The sequence below is a fragment of the Neofelis nebulosa genome, chromosome 2, assembly GCF_028018385.1.
Source record: "Neofelis nebulosa isolate mNeoNeb1 chromosome 2, mNeoNeb1.pri, whole genome shotgun sequence".
In the NCBI taxonomy this organism is placed as follows: domain Eukaryota; kingdom Metazoa; phylum Chordata; class Mammalia; order Carnivora; family Felidae; genus Neofelis; species Neofelis nebulosa.
Genome location: NC_080783.1, coordinates 130,500,146 through 130,527,586, shown reverse-complemented (window position 1 = coordinate 130,527,586; position 27,441 = coordinate 130,500,146). Strand labels below are relative to the sequence as shown.

The 27,441-nt window shown below is 38.2% G+C and overlaps 1 protein-coding gene across 10 annotated transcripts in view; it reads left to right on the top strand.

Annotated features, from left to right (window-relative positions):
• The window catches only part of NTNG1 (netrin G1), a 337,549-nt gene that overhangs the window by 272,453 nt on the left and 37,655 nt on the right, over positions 1 to 27,441 (top strand). For 5 of the 10 annotated variants that reach the window (XM_058716355.1, XM_058716353.1, XM_058716354.1 and 2 more), the window contains 2 exons: positions 13,727 to 13,894; positions 19,311 to 19,445. The exons of 1 other annotated variant lie outside the window; for it this stretch is intronic. In XM_058716355.1, coding sequence (XP_058572338.1) covers positions 13,727 to 13,894; positions 19,311 to 19,445 — 303 coding nt within the window. Of the gene's footprint in view, positions 1 to 3,435; positions 3,502 to 5,834; positions 5,895 to 13,726; positions 13,895 to 19,310; positions 19,446 to 27,441 lie in introns of all 10 variants that reach the window. 4 more of the 10 variants (XM_058716360.1, XM_058716359.1, XM_058716358.1 and 1 more) reach the window with 4 other exon arrangements.

Here is a 27,441-nt window from a genome sequence, read left to right as displayed (position 1 = left end):
ATTGTGCCAGCATCCTTAAGAAATAGGGATTTCCACAGAAGGCTATTCTTGAATGACTAGCCATCTACAACCCCACTGGACACATGGAGGGATCCCTCCCCTCACCCCAATAATAATTTCTCAACTCCAGTTTGGGTTTCACTATGACAGTCGAAAGGTCCACTGTCAAAACATGCAGCAATAATTTTCCCTTCCCTCTTAGTCCTCTAGAGTCTCCAAAGAACGTGTACCTCATCCCAAGAGGCCTCATCCTCCCATGAACTGGAGTGGGGGCCCTGCTAGACCATTGGAGAACTTCTAGAGGGATGGAAATTAACACCTAAGGGAAACCTTAGAGATCTTTTAGTCCAGCACCTTTATTTATAAGGAAATGGAAGTCCAGAGAAATTAACAGCCAGGCAATTCCTTGGTAGCAGTACTGGGACCAAACCTGATTCTTCTGACTCACGGTGACCTTTGCCCTGCAACAAGGCACCACTTTAAGACCTTCATGTTGGCCCAAAGATATACCTTAGTTAATTTGTGAAAAAGTGAAATTAATAAATTCTGCCTCAGGTCACCCAAAGAGGCAATACAATAGTTTTAATGCAATAGATAGATAGATAGATAGATAGATAGATAGATAGATAGAGATATAGATAGATAGATTTTTTTTTTCTATTTTCAATTTCCACCTACTCAAAACAAGTGGACCCCTGGCTAAAAATTATCAGAAGCTACATGTTATGCAAAAATTTTTCATTAGAATTGGCTATGATAACATAGAATTTGTTTCAATTATACTATTAAAATCACCTTCAATGTGCCTAATTTACTCCTGGGAATTAAACATTTGTTAGTAATATTGATTAAATATTTATTTGAGCCAGTATCTTAGAGTAACAAGAGTAAATGGAGAGTAACTGCCTAATATTGTTTTCTTACTTAGCCTTGCAATTATAAGACAAAATCAAATTTTTAAAAAATAAGATGAGATATTAAATTAAAAACTCCTGGGGACCAAATATTGGAACATGCATGCACAAACAGTAGTAACATGCTGTAGGAGTCTGGGGGGAGGGAGGACACAAATTTCAGTGCCTTTTTTTCAGGACATTTTTCCTTCCAAGGGAAAAACAGCACATAAAATTTTGTCCCATCAGAGATATGTGTAGATTAGATTGGGATTTCCAATGGGATCACTGCTGGTGGTTCTGAGTTTTGAGTGTTCAGGAAAGTTAGGCATCCCACATAATGGAACTTTTGGGGGCGGCAGGGGGGTGGAATGTCTAATTACATTCCCAGGCAAATACAAGGGCTACCTTCTCCCCTTCCCCCCAAGAAACCATCTGAAGTACACAATACAGAAGAAAGTTACACTCCAGGTACGGATCAGATTGTGACTGAGCTGTCTACCTCGATAATTCCATACAGTCAGGTAGTTAACGATTCAAAAGTAGAATGCCCTATGTTAACTTTTTATATATTTTATGCATTCCTTAACATGGAACCTCAGAATCCTAGGGGGAAAAATTATAAAACACTAGGAAAAGAGTATGCTAAAAATAGGCACAAACAAATATTTAATAGAATATGGGATACAGTTTAATTTATGAAGCTAATTTTCAAAACTCACTTTTAAATTGATTTAGTATAAATGCCGGTCTTTACTTAAATTTCTTGGCAGAGCTTATTAACCAAACAATCATATTGCTTAATTTCATCAAGTCACTAAATACCTAACATCAGATTTACAAACAGCAGCCCCACTATGACCTGTATTTGCCTCTCCTATAAGAAAAATATGGAGAGAACCATTTCAACAAACTAAAATATTCTTAATTTGAAGCTAATAATGTGAAGGAATATATTTTCTCTATAAACCCACAATTTTTTCCAAGTAATTTCTAGAAATCATATTCATTCCCTCAAAATGCAAATTTATAGTTTTTCAGAGGTAATGAGCACTGTTTAAGTAGCCTTGTTCTGTTAATTCAGCATCTACCCAGCACCAAAATGCTCAGGTGAAAAGCAACATTAGTTGCTACTTTGCCTATACATGTTACTAAGTATCTATATATTTAGTAACAGTTGGGTACAAATGTGGAAAATATTACTACACTTTTTTCATTCCGCAGTTTTGACAGAGTAATATCAATATTAAGATTTCATCTGCCTTTGTGTACACACACACACACAGTAGATCAGCTTTTCTAACAAATATTAAAATACCAAAGTTATAACGAAAGTGCCATGTCTTACAAGAATGTTACTTGCTATAATCTAATTATGGAGGAAACAATCTGATAATACCTGTTTACAGTGGCCTAGCCACTTGATATCAATTATTCAATTATTAGATATTTACTGAGGCCTCCTGCAAGGCTTTGCCCTTCCTCAAAGAGATCCAATCTAATTACAGAGATGAGAAATAGACCTATGAAATTTAAATTAACAATATTAAAACTCATGCCTTATCCCCATATCAATGAGAAATCAGGAGCACAGACAGTAACATGCTATAGGAGTTTGGAGGTGAGAGCACTTTTTGTGGACTTGGGTAGTCCCAAAGGACCACACAGAAGGTGTAGTTTTGAGCTGATCTGAATGGGTGGTAGATTGGAGTCCTAAAATGCCTGCTTTAATAGTTATGCACCTTAGCAAAAATAATTTTAAAGCATCCAATCCTAAACCTAGATGTTCTGCTTTTCCAGAGTCTTTTTTTTTTTTAAATATGTATATACTGGTGAATCTAAGAAAGAAAGAACATCAGTTCTCAAGAACATAAAAAATTATAATGCTTATAATTACCTCTGGATTGGAGCCAAAAACTCTAGAAACAGGTTGAAGTAAAAAAAAAAAAAAATCATGAAGACATATACAGATCCATACATACAAACCTTAGCTATACTAAGAAGCCAGAAATCACCAGTATTCCCTTTCTTTCTCTGAGAAATGGCGTAAATAAAAATAGGAAATAAATCCACTTCTTTGCAGAGATAATGGCTCACACTTAAAACATACCCCAAAGAATCTCTCGTGAAAGACTAATGCAACCAGTTCATATCTGTAAATATAAATTGCAGAGAATGGAATCCTCCAGTGAGAAATTATTTCTTTCACGTTATCTTCTAGTTTCAGGCACCAGCTTTATGTAACAGTTTGAAATGCCGAAGTCCCTATTTGGTTATTTGTAAGAACATTCTAGTTTATTGCAAAAGTAAATGTATATAGCTTTGTTAGCGAAGGGGCTATCTATTTAATGTCCATTCAATGTTTTGGGAATCATCAATTGCTTGCTCTTGTTTGGTGCGGGAGTCATGTTTTGTTAAGTGCATCACAGCCAAGTTAAAGAGCAGATGTGTGGTTTGTGTCTTTGTCCATATAAGTTTCTGTTTAGACCAAATGACATTATAGCTGAAAATAACATACCCTGATTTTTCCTGATGCATGCAGATCTTCCAAAGTTTAATAGGATATGGCCGAATATTTCTTCCCTTGAGGTTTCTAACCCAAAACAAGGTAGGAGCATGTAAAATTCCTAGCAATATAAAACCCCACATGTTTAGGGGAAAATCCCATATACTGTTTTTCAGCACTGGATAACAGCATTATTGTGAATGCCATGTCTTTGAAAGAATCCTGATTCAAATATTATTTCTAATATGAAGAGTGCCCTGGAAATATTAGAGTGAAAGATATAGGGGAAAATTAGATGGCATAGAAGTTACAAGCACTTCATCAAATTTAGGTTGAATGTCTCTCCCAAGAGAAGCCTAGAGTTTTGCTGCCATCACAGTTTAGAATATAAATAATAAGCCTTAAAAACTTCTGAGTGCTGCAGGTATCCTTCCAATGTCTCCCTTTTGCTCCTCTTAACGAAACTGACTAGTACGTCAGTTGTGTTGAAGGTCGGGGGAAAAATACATAAAGGCAGTATTGCAACCCCTAACAGACTTGTTTTCTTTTACTGTTTCTCCATATTGACTGGCAGAAATTTGAATCTCTCTCTGTGTGTATCTCTCTCTCTCTCTCTCTCTCTCTCTGTCTCTCTCTCTTTCTCTTCCACATCACAGTATATTTTCTCTGTTGGGGCTTCCCCTTTTAATCCTTTACAAATTACCAATTATTTCTAGCAGCATTAAGAACAACCTGCTCTCTGTCTGTCTTTAGAGCAGTAATTATTTTCTGACTTGTAACCTCAAAAATAAGTAAATAAATAAAAGAGAGAGACTGACAGCAGTGTGATTACACAGGAAGAAATAGAACTTTTAAAAACTGGGCAATGAAATTCATAAGAGGCAGTGCAATGTTAAATTCATATTAACATCTAGCCTATAGATATATATAGACATGTATAAATAGGAGTTTATTTTAATAGAAAATTGTATTCTTTTGCCTTCTTTCTTCTCAAAAAAAAGGCACATTTTTGGCTTCCACCTTCTTTCATTACATACAGGATGTTCCTTTTAAACTCTAATGAATACAGATGGAGGAGGAAATGAGCGAAAGGAGGAACCAGGAAATAGCTGCTAAGCAAACAAAATATATTAGCAATTTGTTGGGGAGTCAAATTGGAAGGGCTGCATTTTCAGTCCTTGATCAGGGTGATGAAATCGAGACTGTCCTAGATACATATATTAGTAGCAAATAGAATTATCTTAATCATCTGCTCCAAATGAATTTTTTCAACTTTCTGCATACATATGTGGAAGAAGAAATAGAGCTCAAGCTCACCCCTATTAGTATAATTCTGTGAGGATTTGGGGGAGGTTTAGTGGCTTTATTCCTTGGCAAGTTCAATGAGAGCATCTTCAGTGAAATGTCACTCAGTATTTCCCATTGAATTTCAGAGTTCAACAAATTATACAAGACAGGATCTAAGATTTAACACTTCTCCACAGTGAGTTTTGAGATGAACAAGATTATGCATTGTTCAAAACCTGAAACACACCTGCTTAATTATTTTGCTGTGTTTTCTGTCAGTGTCACTGCACAGAAAACTTTCAGAAATACCTTCAGCTAATACCAGACGCAGTTTTTTTAGAATGTGGGTAATGAGTTCAAATGAATTTATTTGAGAAGCAGTGCACGGGATAAAGTGCTTAAACTTGAAATTTTAGCTCAAGGTGCACTTTCTAACAGAGGCCAGTTCTGTGCAGCCATAATTTATCTTGTCAACATCTGCAAAGAACGTCAGGCTCTACCTGCTTTTGCTGTTTTCGCAAGCAACTCGTCATGAATAATTGGAAAAGAAATGGCAGACAGCGATACAGAGCAATCTCTGCCATTAACAAACTGATATGACCACAAAGGTAATAAATATTGAGAAGGAGACTACATTTTTCAAAGGTAGACAGATTCAAGGTGACTCTGAGACTAAGGTCCATATGGTTGGCCACTGAGATTATGTTCCGTGAGGTCTAATCAGTTCAACAAAAATAATCTAACTGGCTGAGGCACAGACGAGCTTTTGGTTACACAGAGAAAATGACAGTGAATTGAGGCAATGATTGCTAATTATCTCAGCACAACTACTATTTTAAGAGAGGGTCAATAGGGGATCCTAATATCCATATTGTTACCAGAATAATCCTTGCATAACTGGACTCTTAAATGGTAATTCTCTTTGCCTCTGAAAATAAAGCTTCTAAACTTTATTACTGATAATGTAAAACCATTTTCAGCCAAATACAAGACTTCCTTTGGGACTGAAACCATCTCCCAGAAACAACAGATACAAGTAGTCTCTTCATTTAGGGCTACCTTTTCAAGTGGGTTGATGATAAGTTATTACAGTTTGAACGTTTCACTATTGTTTCTAATGTGCTGTTCATTCTTTTAAACCTATCCAGTTGCTCCCAAATTAGCTTTGTCAACAGTTTCTTCTGTTCAAGTTGCAAACCACAAGAGAGGTAGGAATTCTTGGATTCATACAGTGATTTCATGGTGTTATGTGTTGTGAAACATTGCACTGTATGAATCTGGAATATCTGTGAAGTGTACCCATCAGCTTATCGGTGAGGCATGTTGACTGATACCAATCAATGCATCAAATAGTACTGAGAATGTCATCTGTAAGAGACAAAAAACTTCACTCAGAAATTTCACTGCTGCAAATTAAAATTGCTGCAACATTTGTTTTCTGAAAGATTAACACGTGAATAAACATTCAAACAGCTTAGGATCCTGTTTAGAACATGAATGTTAGAGTATTAACATTGTTGCTCATTGGCATTGAAAATAAGGAAACCCACTTACAGTGAGTTTCAAGGATGCTTTTCATGAGAACAGAATGGCAGATTCCATGTTTTGTGCCCATTTGACTTTTGGACAAACGAAATAGCTTATATTTTCTATTTCCATTGTTTGAAATGAAATTGAATGAATACCAGTGAAGATCTACACTGGGTTTAGCATTGATTATGACCTGAAAATAATAATTACATTACTTACTTTAAATGCAAGCAAGCAGTATCTCATCTGTGACTCATGAATAGTCCATTCCAGCTAGCATTCTGTCATTCACAGAATGAAGATTTTTCAGGAAACATAAAGACTTCTGTTTTTATTTTACCATTTTCCTTTAAATGTCTTCTGTGACAGGTGTGTCTTGTTTTCCACCCTTGACTGTTGGGCTTATGTCATGTTTTTGGTTTGTGGGGTTTTTTTTTTTTTGTTCTTTGTTTTTTCATGAAACACCTCTTATAAAGAAATATATTTATTAACAAAATCAAAATTCAGTTTGACCCACTTGATGAAAATTACCGTAATAGCTTATTTATTCCTTATTGAATAGAGTCAGATCATTTTCCAGATTTTAATTAATGTTGAGTTGGTCCTTCTGTGACGTATAGAGAAAAAGATGAAACTGGTCCAAAGATGGGAAAAGGGAAATGGATGGTATTCAAACCATGTCTTAAACTTTCCTCACAATGTGCTTTTTGCATATCAAACATTAATGGTGCCCTTTTGAGGGGAATACAAATGTATATGAATTTGGGGAAACTAAGTTCTTTGGAACAGACCGGCCACAGCGTCATAGGGTATCAAGCCTATCTGGGCAAGTGTACCCATCTTAAGGCCACAGGGGGAAGATCTTTCTTTATCTCCAAAATGCAAATCCACACAAAGAAACCAAGGAAGTGGAGGAAACAGAGAAGCATTAGGGACTTTCATAGATTTCATTTCTCTTATGTCCCGTCAAGTACACTGGAAATACAAGGGGCCTCTTGACCTGGAATTTCACCCTGCATCATTGAATCTCCAGTTTCCTGGGGTCATAGCACTAATGAGGTTCAAACACATCTCCAGAGGTAGGAAGAAGCCACCTAATGACTTATCATTTAAAAAAATCCATATCGTCATCAAATGATGTATGTAGCTTCAAAAGCTACATAAGGTTGCAAAATAGGGGAGGGATGGGGTAAGGACCAGCAAAATGCTACAGCCACTTCACTGCCACCCCTGGAGGAGGCCCCTCAGAGGCATGGTGACTCTATTAATGTAGTGAGAGGAAAATACTTTTTGAGAGTTCTCATTCCTTTACTTTCTATCTAAACTCTTTTCCCCAAATCTGTTTTGTTTCTTTTTTAATGAATTTTCATCAGCTTTCCTAATTTGGCCAAAAAGAAAAATGACCTGTGCCATATTCAGAGGACTTGATCTTATATTTACATAGGCCATGTAACATATGATGCAAGGCAACATGGCGAACAGTAAGAAAGAAGACACCCAGGGGAAGTTTAACCCCTCCTATTCTAACGTTCTTTTTCTTCCATTCTCTTTCTCTCCAACCTCTTGCTTCTGGCAACTCCTCCTTGCCCAGCCCTTCTCCAGCCAGTGTCAGTCAGAAAGAACCTTTACTTAAGAGGGTTGGGTCGTTCCTGATCTAGACCAACCACTCCTTCTAAAATACTCCTTCTAAAGTATCCCTAGCTTTAATTGGTCTTAACTAGCCAATTGCTAAGTATTGTAGTATCTTATCATAACTGTTTCATATGAGCTCATCTATTCATATGGGGGATTTTACCCCCCAGGGGACTTTTGGTTGTCACAGCTCGGGGGTTGCTACTGCATCCAGTAGGTAGAGGCCAGGGATGCTTCTAAATAGCCTACAACATATAGGAAAACAAAGAATTATTTGGCCCAACGTGGAAATAGTGCCAAGGCTGAGAAACCACCCTAGACTCTGCAGGACTGGCTCATGTTGTTCCCTGGCATGAGGTGATTCTCAGGAAATATGTACTGCCAGCGGTTCCTTGTACACCATGGCCATGTGTTCTAGATGACCCCACTAGCTCGTCTACACAGCAGCAATGAAAAATCATCTACAGTGTAATCTGAGATTGAAAAACTACATAAAACCATAGAAGTTTTTACAAGTCTCCTCTTTTTCTTCCCAAAATGATCTGCATAGACGGGTAGACAACCCTCAGCTAAAATAATCAGTAACTCAGTTACACATTGTTGGTGTGGCTGTTGTTTTTCTAAACTCTTGGGTATATGGGATGTAGCCAGACTGTGATGGAATTCAAATGGGGGAGGCATGAATTTAAGCATAACTTTCCTCTTGTGTCTGCCTGTGTTTTGCAAAAAAGGGCACCTTTAGAATCATCACATATTCACAGATACGTTCATTTGACAATGTTTGTTGAGTGCCTAGCATGTGACAGATGTTTTGAGTTCTCTGGTTACATCTGTAAACATAATACAGTCCACACTCGTGTATTTATACTCAGAGTATGGGGGAAAAATTATTTTAAATATACTTTCCAGATACTAAAAATTCTACAAAAAATTAAGTAGGATTAGGAAATTGAGGATTAGTATGTTTAGGCATTGCTGTTATTTCCAATAGAGTGGTCACAAAATTTTCTTTGAGCAGAAACCTAAGCACAAAGTGAGGAAGCAAGTCACAGGGATGTCTAGGGGAAGAGGACTCTACACAGAGGTAACAGCAAGAGCAAATGCCCCAGAGAAGTCCCTGGCATGTTTGCAGAGCAACATGGAAGCTTTGTACAAGAGCAAGGACGAAAGTGATTGCAGTGAGCCACCAGGGAGGCCAGGGGCCAGATCAATTGGGAATGAATGCATATAAGTTCTGTGTTTTATTCTGAATGGCATGGAAAGCCATTAGGATTATAAACAAAGGGGTGTCATGACTGAATTTAAGTTTTGAAAGAGTCACTCTGACTGCTGTGTGGAGAGGAGGTATCACTAGCATGGAAGCCAAGAGAGCAGTTTGGGGACAATCGCAATAATCCAAGTGCCTTTAACTCAAGGTGACAGAGTAAGAGGTGGTGAGATTAGAGTGTATTTTAAAAGCATAGCCAAGAATATCTGCTGATTGACTGGTTGTCAGGGATGAGGAAAAAAGACATGTCAAGAACAACATCAGGAATTTTGAGCTAAGCAATTGGAGGAATGGAGTTGCCATTTACTGAGATAGGGTGGGCTGCCTGGGTGAGTAGCAGGTTTGGGAAGGTTGACCTAAGAGCTCTGTTATGAACATGTTGAAGTTGAGATATCTAGTAAATGTCCAGGTGGAGACTAAGAATGCAGATGAGTATGTCAGTCTGGAGGAAGTCTCACTAACTGGGGAGTTGATCTAGGCTGAAACAACTATTTTGGAAAGGTCAGCATCTACATGATGTGTAAAGTCCGGAGACTGGGTAAGGAGCCCTAGGCTCTAGGTTGAGCCTAAAGAGCAAAGAGTTCCAAGAGCTAAGCCCTGAGTACCTGTGAGGAGAAAGGACCAAGAGGAAAAGAGAGGGAAAAACAACCATGGGTGGAGAAGAAGAAGAAGCAAGAGAAAGTGGTGACCCAGAAGTCCCCTGTTTTAGGAAGGGTTTCCTGGCAGCCCTAAAGGTCCCTTTGAGACTTATGGTTATAAACTTAACATGAGACTTGTTTCAAAATAGTTGGAGAAAAACTCCAGCCACATTTAGCTGCTGGGGTGTAGGCATGGAGAGATGGAGAGGTGGATTTAAGCAGGATCAGGTTTTCCCAGGAGACTGATTGCGGTGGACACTCGGGGTCAAGGGAGATGAAAGTGTATGAAAGGAAGTCACTGTAAGGACGGACCATGGACTCCATGCTTTGTAAGAAGGGAAAGGAGGACATGGCAGGTCAATGAGTTGAGAGATCAAGGAATTACTGAACTATTAGTATCATCCCTGCAGGGTCTTAATATGGTAATGTAACTCAGACTACATCGTTAATAATCATTCAAGGATTCTGTGCCTATGTGGAAAGACTAGTTCCTAAAGAGTGGTAGATTAACAGAATACTGAAAAATAATACAGCAGCCTAATAATTACATTTGAAATGCCTTGCATTTATACACTGCTCTCATGTTTTTCAAATCATTTTCAAAGATCTTTTTGTCATTTTACATTCTCAAATATATCGTGGCCAGAGAAGACAGCTTTATTGAAGTCTCAAGAATCTTAGAAGTCTTAAAAGAATCAAGTTGCTACCCTGTTTCCTAGATTAAAAGATATTTAAGTATCCACTTATCTTCTAAAATAAATTTATTAATATTGGGCATTTAGCTGGTATGGTTCTATATATAATTATACAACTTACATTATTTATCTTCTCCTACCAAAATTAATAAATCGGTCTTCAAACAAGACCCAGAAACAAATAATGTCATTGTGGAAATGTATACTACTCGTTGAATTCAGAGTAATAGTAGATGACAGTGTGACACTTGATGTGTCCATGGAGATTCATGGGCTGAGTCTTGAAAGTGTTGAACTTGGATATCTATAGATATGTTTTATTTCTTGGATAAAACTTTGTCAGATAGAGCTCAGCATGTACTCTCGCCATTGCGCAGATCTTACAGAACCCTTCAAATACCCACAAAGGAAATGATTTATGAAACTTCTCTAGCCTTATTCTCTACACTTTCCCCAACTTCATACCTTTGCAGGTTCTATTCCCTTTTCACCTGAAATGCTCATCCCCTCTCCCCCAAACTTCTTTTTTCTAACAAACCCTACCTGCCCTCATGGAAGACCCATTGTTAAGTCCAGTGTTAAGGTAGTTTTTGCTAATTCCCCTCAAGTTAAATGACCTCCTCCTTAGATCACTTTGTGTCACTGTTTGGCTTTCTTAGCACATGCTCTTTTGTTTTCTAGTTATTCTAACGATATATTTGTCTTACCCACAAAACTAGTTTTTTGACAACAAGGGCTTCTTTGTAGCTCCAGCTTTTTTCAAAGCTGGATAAATTATATTAGGTGCACCAAGGGCCAGCCTGGGATGGGGAATATGAGAAACAACCACCAAGGAACATCTTCCAGGAGGGAGAGCCAGAGGACAGGGCTGTTGATGCCCATTCCTCAGCAGTTCCAGGCAGCTCTGAAGAAGTCCTTAGGAAGCAATTAGATTTGGAACTTGGGTCTCCTTCCTGAAACCGCTACTCTTGGGTGGCTCTAGGCCAGAAAGGTTTTCCCTGTTCCAAATCCTCAACCAAGAAAGGCTCTAGAGCCCTTTTAGGTTTCCTCGCAAGTCAGAATTGCCAGCATAAACAAGGTGTAACTCAGGGAGATATAGTGTATTGGAGTGATATGTTTGTTTTCTAAGAAAATTTAATTTGGTGATCTGTAATTCTATTATTTTTGTTGTTATTGTTTTATTATTATTAATATGGCATACCTTAACTACTGCATAGGCCTCCTTCCCACTCTGCTCTTCTCCCTCTGCTTCCTCCTGATCCCAGCCCCCAACATGCGCACGCGCGCGCGCGCGCGCGCACACACACACACACACACACACACACACACACACACACACACACGACAGAGCTATCCTCCCCTAAAGGAACCAGCTTGTCTTCAGGAGCCTCCCCTTCTTCTTGCTTCCCTTTTGAGTATCTAGAATCCCCAAGGTGCTGACCCTAATCTTGGTATCTTTCACTAGTCACTACATCCAGTGTCCTCCTCTGCTTTGATCCACATTTTATTTTATTCTGTCAGGACCTTGACCCTCTGCTATAGCAATCGGCTCTGCACTAAATAAATCCACACCATTCCAATGAGTACCAGCATGTTTAAAAAAAATCCAGTCTCTCTTCCTTAATCTTCGTTATTCATTTTGACAGTGCTTATTCATTGTTACTCTGCTCATCAAATGCGATACTTCCAAAGTTTATCTAAGCCAAAAGAGTAACTCAGTCCCTTGCATAATGCCTGGCACATGGTAGATCAACCCAATAAAATATGGAATGAATGAATGAATGAATGAATGGGTTCAAGTAGTGGCTGTCTTTGGCTTCCTAGTGAGGTAAAATAAAGGTCAGACATTAGGGGCGCCTGGGTGGCGCAGTCGGTTAAGCGTCCGACTTCAGCCAGGTCACGATCTCGCGGTCCGTGAGTTCGAGCCCCGCGTCAGGCTCTGGGCTGATGGCTCGGAGCCTGGACCCTGCTTCCGATTCTGTGTCTCCCTCTCTCTCTGCCCCTCCCCCACTCATGCTCTGTCTCTCTCTGTCCCAAAAATAAATAAAAAAGCGTTGAAAAAAAAAATTTAAAAAAAAAAAAAAAAAAGGTCAGACATTAAAAAGAGGAGTATTTTTGGATAAACTAAATAAAGGTTTTGCAGTATCACCGTTGACCTTCCTCATTAATATCCAGCTACACCTGCCCCCATATTTTGAGAAGACAAATTAGCTTACTTATTTACTTACCTACTTACTTCTCCCGTCTTTTTTTTTTTTTTTTTTTCTATCTGATTTGATGGTGATTGCTACCGGTAAAGGCTTTGTCTTTACCACTTTTTTGAAAAATGTTGAATTAGATGAACAACTTCTTGCTTTAGCTGAGATGCAACCAAGAGAAAATGTAATCACTCCCCACCCTTCCCCACCTGCTCTCCTTCTCTTCCCCATCTCCTTGTCTAGTTCTTCTCACCATCAGGACCTCAGCCTCAGAGGCATCTCCAACATTCTGGGAAAACAAAGAATGGAAATCTGGGAGTACTGCATAATCACTAGCTGCCTAATCCTTCTTTTGTAGTGGACTCAGCTTGAAATTTGAATGAAAAGGAAATCTTCAGAGCACTTTTCCCATACAAATCATCTCTCTGTTTTTTGTATTTTCTCTCACACATAAACAAACATCATATTTAGCCTGATGAAAGGCTTACAAAGGCTGTCTTTCCTGTTAGCATTTGGAATAAAAATAGAGAATTGTTTAGTCCTCCAGATCCCTATTAAATTTGTCACAATTTCTGTGAAACACTGACCGAGCTACTGTCTTAACATAAATGATAATGACATTAAACAAAGGAGTCATGGGTGATGGCAGGCTCAGGCCCTAGATGCTCGCATACTTCCCTCCCTTTTTCTAAGAGTGCAAATATGAAGAAAAAAATGGGGAAGTGATGTAAAGACAGTAAAGTTCTCACTGTGCAAAAATTAGACTTTTGCATCAATGGCGACCGAGCCTTCCCAAATTTTAAAAGGTGTACACCTGCAAATGCTTCTGTTCATATTGTATGCCAAGACTTAACACTCTTCGGTCATGTTCTGAATGTCCAACCTTTCTATCCTGCTTGAAACAGATGCTACTTCCATGCCCGTCACAACCACCTGTGGTCGCCATGTGTCATGTTGCATCACATAGATGTAATGTCATTCTGCCATCTTTTCTCCACTTCTCATTTTATCCAAGCATGTAGTGTGCTATTACTCTGCTACTGTATACACTCTGTATACATTTCTGTTCTTCCTTGCAAGATTGTGAATGCTTCGGCCACTCCAATCGATGCAGTTATATCGATCTGCTAAATACAGTCATTTGCGTGAGCTGTAAACACAACACTAGAGGGCAGCACTGTGAGTTATGCAGGCTGGGCTACTTCAGAAATGCTTCTGCACAGCTGGACGATGAGAATGTGTGCATAGGTCAGTTCCATTATAATTTCAGCTATTGTTCTGTGCCTTTCGAGCTATGGGGAGCTATTCAAGGTGAAGAGGCTGTTAACTTGAACCACGGCTGAGCCAGAATGAACTTTCTCAAAGGAGAAAACATCCTTGTGGTAGACTTAAAATTCTCTTGTGCCGGTTGAATTGGGGAATATATTCTGAATCCTTATGTTTTTGTTGCTTTAAATATGATGATCTGGAAATCTTGTTTAGAAGATGAAGAATTTTCTATCAATTATTCTTTCTTCCTTTTTTTTGCATGAAATCTTAAAACCTGGTAATATCAAACTGATCTTAAAGGCTTATGTTGTACATTCAACTTTTAAAATGAAAACTCATTATATGGGACTTAATTATAGATGTGAGAAATTAGGATAAACTCTTGCACATAACTGGTAATCAACAAACATTGATTGATTAAAAATATTGCCAATTGGAATTGAAAATCATTAGCAACTGGTAATATAGAAGTTTGCCTGACTTTTCCATCCATAGCAAGGAAATTCCATTTATTTAATTTTCCTAGCCCCCCAAAGCAGAAGCAATTTCTCAGAACTATTATAGGCAATGAATTCTCATAGCTTCCAAGGTAAATAAGGAAAAACTGGGTCCACAGGATTCCCTTGAGCACTATCCCCTACCCACCATGACTACTGCTCAGGTCAACTGGAGAGAGAACCTGTTTTCACAGACAAAAAATTTCTCCCACCTTTTGCACAGTGGAACCAGTCTTTAAGAAAGGGAGCTGATGGAAAAATAAGAAACAATAAATGGAATTTCACTTCATAATTTACTTTGAAGAAATGCATATATTTGAAATGGTCAAGGTACCTGTGTGTCTGTTACCATACCAGTAGGTAAATACATTGGCAACTAATTTTCAAAATAGAATTTTTCACATAAAGACTAATGTAAATTTTTTAAAAATGCAGAAAAATGACAGGTGGTTTTTTCATCAAAAAAGAAATCTAATCTGCAATTTGGAGATCATTGTCTTCTGATTAGGTCATCAAGATCATATGGCTACTTGCCCAGAATCCCATAAACTAGGTCTACAAGTTGTTGTGAATTCAGTTAGACCAAGTTTACACAATACTGTTAATGTCTACAGTATGTTCTATTTTTCCAAGTGCCTCCTTATTTATTATTTGTGAATTAGTGGAGAGATCACTGGACTTAGAGACCGGAGAGCTGGGTTCAAGTCCCATTTTGCTATTTAATAGCTGTATGTCTTAGGTAAGTCCTTTCAGAACTCCCAGTCAAACAAACTGGGATCATATGGAATGCCCAGGAAACACTTGGTAAACTGTGAACTGACTTGAAAATATGGTTTGTTTTTGTTTTTGTTTTGTTTTGTTTTGTTTTTACTTAATCCTCATTAACAAAACCAGGGGGGGTAAGTATTCCACTGATAATTTCCTCTATTTTCTAGTTGAGAAAAGTAAGGTGAAATGAACCAAATTATACAGCTTTAGCAAAGAGTTAGCTTCCTGACTTCAGAGCTTGAACATCTTCTCCCAGCTACCCTGACATAATTAACAAAACTAAACTTGTCAGACTTCTTACTTAAACGGTATGCTTTTTGGATGACAGTAGCAATTCCACCATGAGTTTGTGAACAGTAGTTCAGTGGCCTTTATAACAATCGGGGTTACAAAGATTTGAGGCTATTAATAACCCAAAAGACATGTAGCTGTCTGAATTTTGAATGCAGAGCTACACTTCACTGAATGTCATTTGTAAAAATATATAAATGTCATACTGTAAATACAGAAACAAGAAAAAAGGTAAAATAAATAGGTACGCAGGAATAAAAATCATTTTCATAAAATACCTAAGATTAACATGTTTTACAGTGTTAATTTCATAGTATTTTAAACAAATCAGAGAAAAAGGCCTTAAAAGATTTTATTCCATAAAATTTCTAATAGCAGGTAACTTAACAATATCCCAAAGTGTTTTACTCAGAGTATTCTTTCTTATAAGCTTTGGCCTTTTTCCAGTCCTAAAGTAATTTTATGAAGTATAAAATCTGCACTTACTATTTAATTTTAAGAGGTTTAGTCCTGTTGTAAATCTATTTCTGATTATCTACAGGCAGGAAGGCAGCCTGTTTGGCTTTTGTCTTTTGAATAACATCAACTAGTGATGAAATATGAAAAAGCTGAATATACATTTCTTCTCCTGCCGAAAAAAATCAAGAGCGTTTGTTATCTCCATTTCTAGACAGTTTGTTAGTTAAAATTATAAATCTTTGGGGAATTTTATTTTATTGAAGCAAACATGTTTCTATTCAGTATTTTATACTTTCCAAACCAAGTAAATTGGTAAACACAAAGATGAGAACTTTTAGATACCATTAAAATTGGCTATAATATTCCCCCACATACCAAAATTCCTTAAATTGCTGCCTTTTTTCTAAGGCGTAAAATTGTTTGTAAAGAATGCATTGGAAAATGTAGCTAGCTGATATATGCTATAGTCTATCTTTTGTCTTTAGTCTATATATATGTACAATGAATCAATAACAATAAAAGCTATGTCCTATAAGAGCTATGGGTTCCACTTTTCCCACTTGAAGAGCTGCCTACACACCAGGCTAAGGCTGGAGTTTGCTCTCTGAGGGCCATTGGTAGCCTGTGGCTCCCTATTGCCAAGGTTTGCCCTAAGGGAAAGCATGAATTTATGCACTCTTTTCCACAGTTAAGCTCCCCAAAGGGCTTGAGCCAGGACTGAGAATTAAACTGAAGAGCATACATCACAAATAATTGAGTTTAATACCTTTTTGTATAGAAAGCACTAATGAAAATGAATGGATATTTACCCAATTCACTTTCACAGAATTAAGCACCAATCTCAGAAAATTTGAACTTCATCTAAGTCTTCTCTAAATTTAAGGGGGAAAGAGGCATTTTGGCCATCTCTTCAACAAATGACAATGAAATCCACCACACTGGCTGTGAGGGAACAGGCCAAATCTCAACAAAATATAGACTGCATTGAAGTACATGTCGTAAACTATTTGCGTCATTTTATATTATGACAGATATAAAATGCAGGCTATTCCGTGTTGCCACAGTGGTTGCTGCTTATTGGTTACTGGTGAATTTCCCCATTTTCATACAAATTCCAAGCACAGCCATGTCTCCAAAGATGCATGTAATTACCCTGTATTACGCAGCAATTACATGAAGATGACACCCTTGCATGCTTCTGTTTCATATAAACTCAAGCATTAAGCAGGAAGTTAGAGGATATGTGGTTCGTGACCTTGGGTAATCACTGCTAATAATCTCTGGTAACAAGCTTGACATCAGAATGAAACACAGGGTTCAGCATTTGCTACTAAACGTATCTCAAATTATGAAGTATTGTCTTTTTATTCCCCTTGAAACCCAAGATCAGGTAGTCAGAGGTACCTTCTATAGACAGGATACTTCTAATACCTATAAATCAATTGTACTGTAACTTTTTAATCAAACCTCCAAAATATTTCATGTTATTTTTTAGCCTAACAGTCCTGCATATTCTTCCTGGTTTAATGTAATAAAATACAATACTCCAAGGCCATCACCAATATCTACCATTGACCATGGTATTCTTTAAAAAACTAAGTTATTTGTACATAAGGTGGTAAATAGACCACACCTCTCCTTGTCACTTATTTTCCCTACTGTTTGTATAACATAACACTTATCACCCTTCCTGTGACAATCACTGGTTTAGGTGTCCCATGTTTAAAAAAAAATTTACTTTCTTTGCATCTAAATCCTTATATTAATATAATTGCTATGGGCTAAATGACTAGACTGGTGTGTGGATTCCTGTTGGCTAGATATAACTCTACTCCCTGGTTTGCAAAATGCTGGTGACTCACTGTCAACTTATGCACTTGAAATAGTAAGAAACATTAAATGTTGAATAAGTATAAGCACAGACTGATAGTATAAATATGTACACAAAACATTTTAAAGCCATACAAAATTACTATTTAAAAAAAACCTTTTTAAACAACTCCCATGTACACACATTAAAATAGAAAATGATGACTTAAAACTCTAGTTATTAAATACAAACCAAGCCAGGCAAGGAGGGAACATTTTAGTTTATTTAGTTTTATTTTTACCTGCATATGTCACTATCACTATTGGTCTTATCAATGCTTATATCACCATAATGCAGAACTCAAAAATTGACTAACATGAAATAAATCATAATCGTAAGGTCTCCCACATTTTCTGAAGACATTCTCTAGTTAATTCCTGTAGTAAAACCAGAACAAAATGTCCAGTCCTCTCTATAACGTTAAACCTTGAATCTCTGTTGCCAGTCTAAAACACTAAACTTGATGCTGTTAAGCTAAGCTCTCAGGGCTTCCATTGGTTGGTTGGTTGGTTGGCTGGTATGATTTTACTTGTTTTTTAACCAGAAAACCTTTTAATAGGACCCTTTTAGTATAAAGGAAACTGAGAGACAGAGAGGCATAATGACTTGTCCAAGATTATACAGTGGGGTAACAAGGAAAGAAACTTTGGCCCCCAAGTCCCCAAAGCTGCAAACTAGCAGTTATTACCTTTCAAACTAATGGAAACCTAAGGAATCCCCACTTCAGGTTCAGCCTTTCAGCTAAACAGAGTTTCAGAAGCAAAAGTATCCTGTATAAGAGTATGTGAGGAATCCAGAAAACACTCTATTTACTCTTCATTGGACAAAGTTGTTTTGTCCTGCCAGGAGACATTATGATGAAATATATGTCTCAAATTATGCCTGTGTTGAAATTTACTTGGGATTACAAAATTTATTTTTCTTTCATGATTGTTAATCTAGGCTGCATAAAAACCGTACTAACATGCCTAGCAGATAGAGTATCTAAAAGCTCATACCAAACAGTATATATATAAATAAGTTAAAGTGCTTTGCCATATCATAAAGTAAAAATGCCTTTGAGTGAACAAAGTGCATTCATATTGCACTTTAAAAATGTTCAGCAGTTCTCAAATATTGAGTGTAACAGATAAGGCCATTTGAATAATTTAAAACAGATTTTACACTGATGGCATATTGATTTATCCTTGATATACAAACTTCTCATGGTGTTCATTAAACCATCTAAAAATGCCCTAACAAATGGAATCTCTATTATGATCTGTTAGCCATGAAGAGCATAATGTCTTATTTCCTGGGAAGTTTTCAGTTAATTTCCTCCCATATCATAAAAACAGCATCACAGAAGGCTGAGGAAATAAATAAAGGGGCCTGAGATAGCTGTATTTGCCAAAGCATTTCATTAGCGGACATCTTTAAGTAAGCGATGCATTTAAGTGACGCTCCTGTGTTGATAACCTATAAGCCATGCAGACTTGTCTCCAGCCTGTGTGTTGTCTTGTTTCTACAGAGTGTTATTGTAACCCTTTGGGCTCAGTCCATGATCGTTGTAATGGCTCAGGATTTTGTGAGTGTAAGACGGGAACGACAGGGCCTAAGTGTGATGAGTGTCTGCCGGGAAATTCCTGGCACTACGGCTGTCAACGTAAGTAACTCTGGGAGCTGCCCTCTGCCTGCTGCAGCATGGCTGATCTGCTTGTCCAGGCCGGTGTGTGCAGCTTCTCAGAGCAGAAAAAGACCCAAGCCACTGACAAGCTTTAAAAGCTACTTAAAGCCCCAGCCTATGTATAGGAGAGAGAGCAATCCATCAGCTGTCCAGCCAGCTTCTTTGAAGCCCATCTTCTTCTCCTCTGAATGCAGGAGCAACTTATATTGAAATATTGTACTCAGATCCATGTACCTGGCCAGACCATAAATTAAGTGGCACAATAGGGACCCAGCGTGGAAATCCTTACCGCAAAATGAAGGGTGATGTGGATGTGGTTAATATATTTCTTGAACTGAAAGCTACCTCAAAGCTCCAGAGTTCATAAATTAAATGATATCTACATAACTTATTACCACCCCTGCTCTCACACCCATCACTGAATCTTAACCAGAAACCTAAGGGTAATAAATCTAAGGGATATTTAAATGCCAGGGTAAAATAATGAAAAAAATCAATATTGATTTTAAGCCTCTGAGGTTAGGCACCATGCAGTGAGACTTAGACAGATGCCATTTGGTTCAGCCTCATTTCTCTGAGGATTATCAGACCTTCTTAAAAGCTTGTCAGGCAGGTGGCATGTCGGTGTATTCGGGGAACAGAAATTTAAAAATCTGAGCAGAAGCTTCCTTCTGTCATTCATAACCTTTTCTGCTTTTTCATTATGCACTAACTTGTGAGTCTATCCATACACATTTAGCTTACTAATATTAAAGAGCCACCAGGCAAATCCTCTAGAGCAGTGCAGTCCAATAGAAAATTGTGCAAGCCACATATGGAATTTTAAATGTTTTGTTACACACATTGAAAAAGAAACTGAGTTTAACATCTTATTTTATTTAACCCAAATATCCCAAATAGTATCATTCAACATAAAATCAACATCAAAACTATTAAAGATACGTTTTTTCCATACTGTATTTGAAATCAAGTGTGTGTTTTATTCTTACAGAACATCTCAATTAGGACTGACCATATTGCAAGGCCTAATAGCCACATGTGTCTACCATATTGGACAGCACAGCTCTAGACACTTTTTGTTTGTTTGTTTTTCTGCCTTTTTGGGATTGTTTTGTTTTGTTTTGTTTTTGTTTTTGCTTACGTTTCACTTGAAAACAATGTCAGCATGCAGGAACTGTCTAAAGCTAAGTCCAGGGCCTTACAGAATATTTCACCAGCCACTTGTCGAATTTATACTTATCTGTAAGCTACCCTTCTACGTAATGTAAAGCCAAAGTGAAATTAACTGCCATCCTATTGTCATGGGCAGCAGAAAACTGTGGTGATAGTTTGAGAAAGTTGCCATTGAGTATGCCAAGGTTAATATGGGATCAAGGAGCTGGAGGTGAGCATCTCCAGCCATGCTGGAGAGGAGCATTAGAAGACAAATAGTCAGAAGTCATGCAGCACAACTGCACGTGAGCTCTGCATAAGGCCATGGTTAAAAATCCTACATGCTATAGATTCCTAGAAGGCACCTTAGGGGTATGGATGACTTGGTGGATCCCAAGGACCATATGAGGAGCCAGGACTCAGCAGACAGTCATTGGTCCTGGAACATCTGGATGTGGAGGCCCAGAGAATGCCAGCAGCCAAAAGGAGAGAAGGAGGGACAGACAAAGGAAGGACCCAAAATAGGTCCAAGACTCAAGGCATAAGGCATAAGACTTTACAATTAAGACACACTTCTCTAAAAGAAAGATCCATGTAAATTTCCTGATGCAACAGGACCTGAGGAATGGGTTCCTGTAGTATAATCAGAGAAAGACATTAGAGAGGAAAACTAGTCTAGCCTTAGGGGAAATATATCCCAAAAAGGTCCTAACTTGATTTTTCTGTATTAATTATTGGAGTATTATAAACCAATATAATGTCATCAAATTTTCCCTTCTGGAATTGGAAGACTGTATTACACATGGCCCTACCACATAAAGGCTGTGCAATATAGAAAACTCTGTACCTCAGCTCCAGCATCTCACATCCTTGGTATGTATGGATAAATTAGATTATGGAAGCGAATGCTTTATCCTCTTGAGTATTTCTTGAGTACCTTCCATGAATTAGGCATTGAGGTAACAGTAGAGGCTACAAGGATGAAGAAAGATAGCTGCTGTGGACATATGGGCATGGAGTTCACAATCTGAGGTAAGAGGCTAACCTGCAACCCAATGATTATGAAAGAAGATGATCAGAACTAAGAAAGACCTATAGGCGTGCTTTTAGTGAAGCCCGGGTGGGAATTGTAAGGCTTCCCAAAGAAGTTACATTTGATTCAGTACTGAAGGATTAGTAGGAGCTTTACAGGAGGGGATTTCTTGAGTAAAAGTGAATGAGCTAACCCACTATGTTCCAAAAATACCAAATAGTTTTGATGTGATGGGGGATGAGGTGTGTGTGTGTGTGTGTGTGTGTGTGTGTGTGTGTGTGTGTGTGTTTACACGCATGCATGTGTGTATGTGTTGGGAGGGAGGGAAGATGTTGAAAAGGCAACCAGAGACCAGATCATATGGCTTCATGAACACTAAGCTGAGGAATTTCTTCTCACTGGGGAGGAGACAGACACGGAATCCATCATACAGTTTTAAGCAGAGGAATGAAGTTGTCAGATTTTGTTTTAGAAAGATTATTCTGGCTGCTCTGTAAAGGAAGGACTGGAACAGGATGAGATGGGATTTGTTATATAAATTTAACATATTTCAAATACACCTTTGAGTATGCAATAGCTTTTTCTCACTCTGAAATATATTTTCCTTCCCTCAGACCCACCCACATAGGGCTGATATTCTACATAAAAATATAGAAGTTCTGCTGTCAGTTGATAAATGGCTATGGCATGAGGATCCTTAAGTGCCTTCCCCAGGATCTCTCAGACCACCCCCAAGATCCAGCAACTACTAGGGTAATACCTGTCATAGTAAGGTGCCTCCAGCACCAGTATTATATAAAAGATATCATTCTAATTAGTTGGCGATTATAGGTTGACAAATATTTTTCATATCACTCTGTGTTTGCACACACATGAATGTACTAAAAATAAGTCCCTCAAGTCAATTCTCTCTTTCTCTCTTCCCTCCACCCTCCTCCCCACCCTACCCCCCACACTTCTACTGAGATGAACCCATCCTTGACTTAGCCACATTATCAGTGGTAGTAATTAACCTGACAACAAGAAACCAATGCCAAGAAGAAAGCAGTGGTAAATAGGGCTGGCAGTGGTGCTGGTAGCCACGAGCAGGGAGGAAGCAGACACACTTAGGCTCTGGGTTTGAATTTCACCTCCACCTCCTACTACCTGCAAGACTTAGAGGAAATCACTTGGACTCTCTAAGCACAGTTTTTCATCTTAAAATGGGGGTATACTAGGACCTAACACATATGATAATTGTGAAAATTCAAGGAAAGTAATGAATGTGGACTTTATGGTACATAGTAAGCACTCGATTATTATTATTTAATTCCAAGCACATGTTGATGTGTGAAAATGCTAGGCAAGAATCTGTGTTTAAAAGTTATTGTACAGTGATAGTGCAGAACATCAGCAAGCTGGGCCACTATTGAAATTCCAAACTGTGGACTTAGGAAGTTCTAAAAAGCCCTTTATGATAAGCAAGGCTGATTTAAGAGATTGAAGCAAAGCTGACCCCAAAAACAATGCTATGGCTTCAGCAGGCAAAATGAAGAACTCTAGGTTCATAAGTGAACCTTCTGCCTCAGGGGGCCACCGATTGTGTGCTCCATAAATGTAAGCTGCTCTCTCTGACATAAAAGGTGAAACACTTGAAAACCATTGGAATGAATGGTCTTTAGACAGCATGGAGCACACCCAATCTAGGAGAGAAAGGAGAAAGAAAAAGATTTCAAGGACACCAAGCAGAATCTAAATTAGTATTGAGGTTACTAATAGAAGAATGAGATGTTGAGGAGAAGGAGGGTTTTTTTTATGTGCCCCTCTCAAGTTAGTGAAGAGGGATGAACCACATCCCAGAGAATAAAGTTAAATCATCCAAAAGGAAACCACGTTCCATGCTTCACATAAAACACGGAGGGTTAACATGTATTGGGAAGTAATGAAACACTTGTTCTAAGGAGATGGACATAGAGGAGGCTGGGGGTATTTTGGTTTGGAAAATTTAATGGAAATAGCCACACATAGAACCAATGAGACTGAAGAGAAGGTGTGTCATTTCCCTGGAGGACATATAAGACACATTAGAATATCATGCAGTGTATATTAAGCTACCAAGTATCTCCCATTTTTACCTAGTTTGTATGAATACTAATGGTACTTTCAAAAGAACTTATAGTCTGAATATTTGGACTAAAGTCCAAAGATTTGGTAACATAGTTCAGTGTTATGATTCTGGAAGATAACAGAACATGTAGGAAATCAAGAACTAAGTACATATAGCAAGGGGAAGGCTGAGATTCAGTTGCTGGATCATGGCCTACAATATCAGAATATGGGTTCTTGGAAGGGATCAGTACATATATTACTGTGAATAGAAAAATGAATGTTTAGCAGAAGACTCAATGGCCTGATCAAGAAGATTTTTAATTAAGTTTGAGTATGGTATTGTGAAAATACCTTTATAAAACTGTAAAAACTGAACACTGTGGCAAACCACAGAGTTAAGAAAAGAAGACAACAGTTATTCTCAGAAGAATAAGGGAAAGTTGGGGAACAATACTCTATGGCTTAGATGTTTTCCTTCCCAGAGAGAGCACAATAGTTATATTCATTTTCTACTGCTACTATAGTAAGCTACCAGAAACTTAGTGGCTCAAAACAACAGAAATGTATCTCTTAAAGTTCTGTATTTAGGAGTCCAACAAGAATCTCACTGGGCTAAGATCGAGCTATTGGCAGAGTTGTGTACCCTTCTGGAGGTTCTAGCAGCAAAATCTTTTTCCTTGCCTTTTCTAGCTTCTAGAAGCCACCTGCATTCCTTTGCTCATGCCCCCCTTCCTCTACTTTCAAAGCCAAGAACTTTCTATCTCTCTTTGCCTTTCTTCCATTATTACATCTTTCTCTGACCACAGCTGGGAAAGGATCTCCACTTTTAAGGACTCATGATTAGATTGGGCACACACAGATAATCCAGGATAATCTCACTACCTCAAGGTCCTTATGTAATTTCTCTGTAAAGTTGCTATTGCCATGTAAAAGAACAGGTTATTAGGATATAGACATCTTTGAGAAGACAGTCAACATTGCCTACCACAATAATCATTGATAATGTCAATTTTTTAATGCCAAGGATAAATACGCAGGCATCATGGAGATGGAATGTAACTCATGCTCGGAATAAAGATATGCAAGAATAAAACTAACTTTAAAAAATACATTATAGGGTTAGAAAAGATTGCCATGGGTCAAGAAGGTATAGACTCACATTATGAAGTAGAAGATAGAAACAGTGAAATATTTTTCAGTCAAGACCAAGAAGCTTATAGAAAAGGTATTGTAAAGTGTATTATAGACCACACAGCTATTTGGAAGATATAGATATTTTTCAAAGCCAAATTAGAAAATCTAGATGCTCTGGAATCTTCCAAAATGAGAGAATTCAGATACCAAGATATTTGTTAAAAGATGTGGTCTACTAATTGTTGACTTGCATTGACAAGAGTGGAAAAAGGAGTCAGGAAACTAGTATTACCACTGGGTTAGTACAGAGATGGTAGTATCACATAAGTGAAGAAATGTTAATAAAAACCTTTAAGGGACATTGTCCCAAACCTTAAGAAAAATTCAAAATATCCTTGGGGGGCAGGAGTAAGATCTTAGACCCTTATTAAACACACACACACACACACACACACACACACACACACACGCTCTTTTTTTTTTAAATAAAAGAACAAATTGTTCCCAATAGATGACCCAAAATAGAAGACTTCTAAAATAACCAACATGGCTATCCAAGGGTTCCCAACAGGGTTTTGACAAACATTTAGTCCCCACTGTGTGCCATACACTGTGCTGCAAATTAAGGCTAAAAAATAGAAGTTGGAAAAATGTAGGATGGTATAAAGTTGTGTTCACAGTTGCTTAGGTCACAAAGATGTGGCAATCTCAGCTCACATTCAAGCTCAATTCTAGATAGCAGTATGTCATGAGTAGCAAAGAAGCTAACACAACTTGAGGCTGAACAAAGACCAAAAGAAGTTACAGTCCTTCTGACATGTGCCCCAAGCAGCCCACATCAAGAGTCTAGTCCTGGGAGACCACATAATAATGCAGCAGATAGTGATGTAGGAGAGTTCCATCTTTGGTGAAGGGATTTTCATAAAGCAAGCTGAAGCAGGTTGACACATGTCAACCAGGGTTCAGAGGGCTCTTATGTAACAAGTGGACATGTTGGTTCAGGAAGATAGAATGGAGACCAGTAGGTAAAAGAGAGAGGTGAGTCTCAGCATTTTCCAACAACTATTCTCCCCAGCTGTTTTAAGAATATACAGTAGAGTGCCTTGGGTAATGATAAATCCCCAGACTCTGGAAGAGTTCAGAGAGAAGCTGGATGGGCTCCTGTGAGTGATGCTTTGGGGAGAGTTTCTGCCTGAATGAATAGTTGAGTGAAAGGACCTCTAGGACCTTTCCAGCTTTTTGGCTCTAGTAGACCAAGTCAGTGGGCCAAGGGAAGGCATCATGAGATACCTCAAGTTGTATTAAGAACTAGTTTGGCCATTCAGCTGTCCTCTGTGCTCTTGCCTTTCCTTACCAATGGGTAGATTCTCATGCTTCTCACTGGCCATGTTCTCCATCCTCACTTCTTGGTAAATCCTTTTTTTCTAGAAACTAACTTTTCTCCTACTATAGATCAGGATGCTTTCTTTTATTTTCTTTTTTGATTGTTGTTTTGTTTTGTATGAGATTAACGTCTACAGACCTGCCAACTTGTGATCATTAAGATGATGCTTCCAATTGCTTCACTGAGATGAAAATTATACCTCCCTGGACAAATACTGTGAACCTAACTTGTAACTTTTCAATTGCCTCCAGTTGCAGTGACCTGCTATTTGCTGTGTTACATTAAAACATCCAATTCACATTTCACCAGTTGACCTCACATTTTGAATCCATTGACAGGTGGCACATCACTTAAACAAGGATGTCTGTGATGCTTCAGCGCATTTGCAGGCCCAGACATATGATTTCACTCATTTTGGCTCTTGCATCTGTATCACTAAACGTGAATGGCATCACTGAATCCAAGTTTTTAATTTTCTTGCTAGCAACTTGAACAACAGTCTCATCTCCCTTGCTGAGCACCACATACATAACAGTGATGAAAAGTAAATAGTTGGAAGGGTACTTGATGTTACTGTTGTTCAACTCCTAAGGGTGGGAAGGAAGTGCTCATTAAACAGAACCAGTAGGAGCCTCCCCGAGGTAATTTAAAAAGGAAAATATTAGGACGACAGAAGATAGAAAGTGGCAATTTGTAGGCATTACAAATAGGCTTGGTAGTCCTCCTGGGGAGAAAAGTCTCATTTTCTCATCTAGAAGAGCAAACCCCAGGGTTGCTCTCAGTTGTGAAATTTCTCCTGATTCAGCAGGACGTGGCCACAGCTGTCTGTCATGCTAATAGCCATCACTTTCCAGTTCTAGTCCTGTTTCCCTTCCATTCTTAGCATAACTTTAATTTGGGATTGGCAGAAAAATCCCACCAATCTCCAGTACACCAGGGACCTGATGCCACCCATGAACAGGGGAGCCAAGGCTTACCCTCATGCCATGGAAAGTGCTGTCCCCCTTCACATTACTAATGACTCCATTTGGAGCAACCATTAGAGGCAAAGGCTGGGGCAGCTTGAAAGGAGTGCCTTGTTCAGAATTCCCCTCACAGTTGGATCATATCCTAAGTATGTTCAAAATCAAAACCTGTGACTCTCGAATTGTTAGAGCTTGGCATAAGACAGATACAGATGGTGG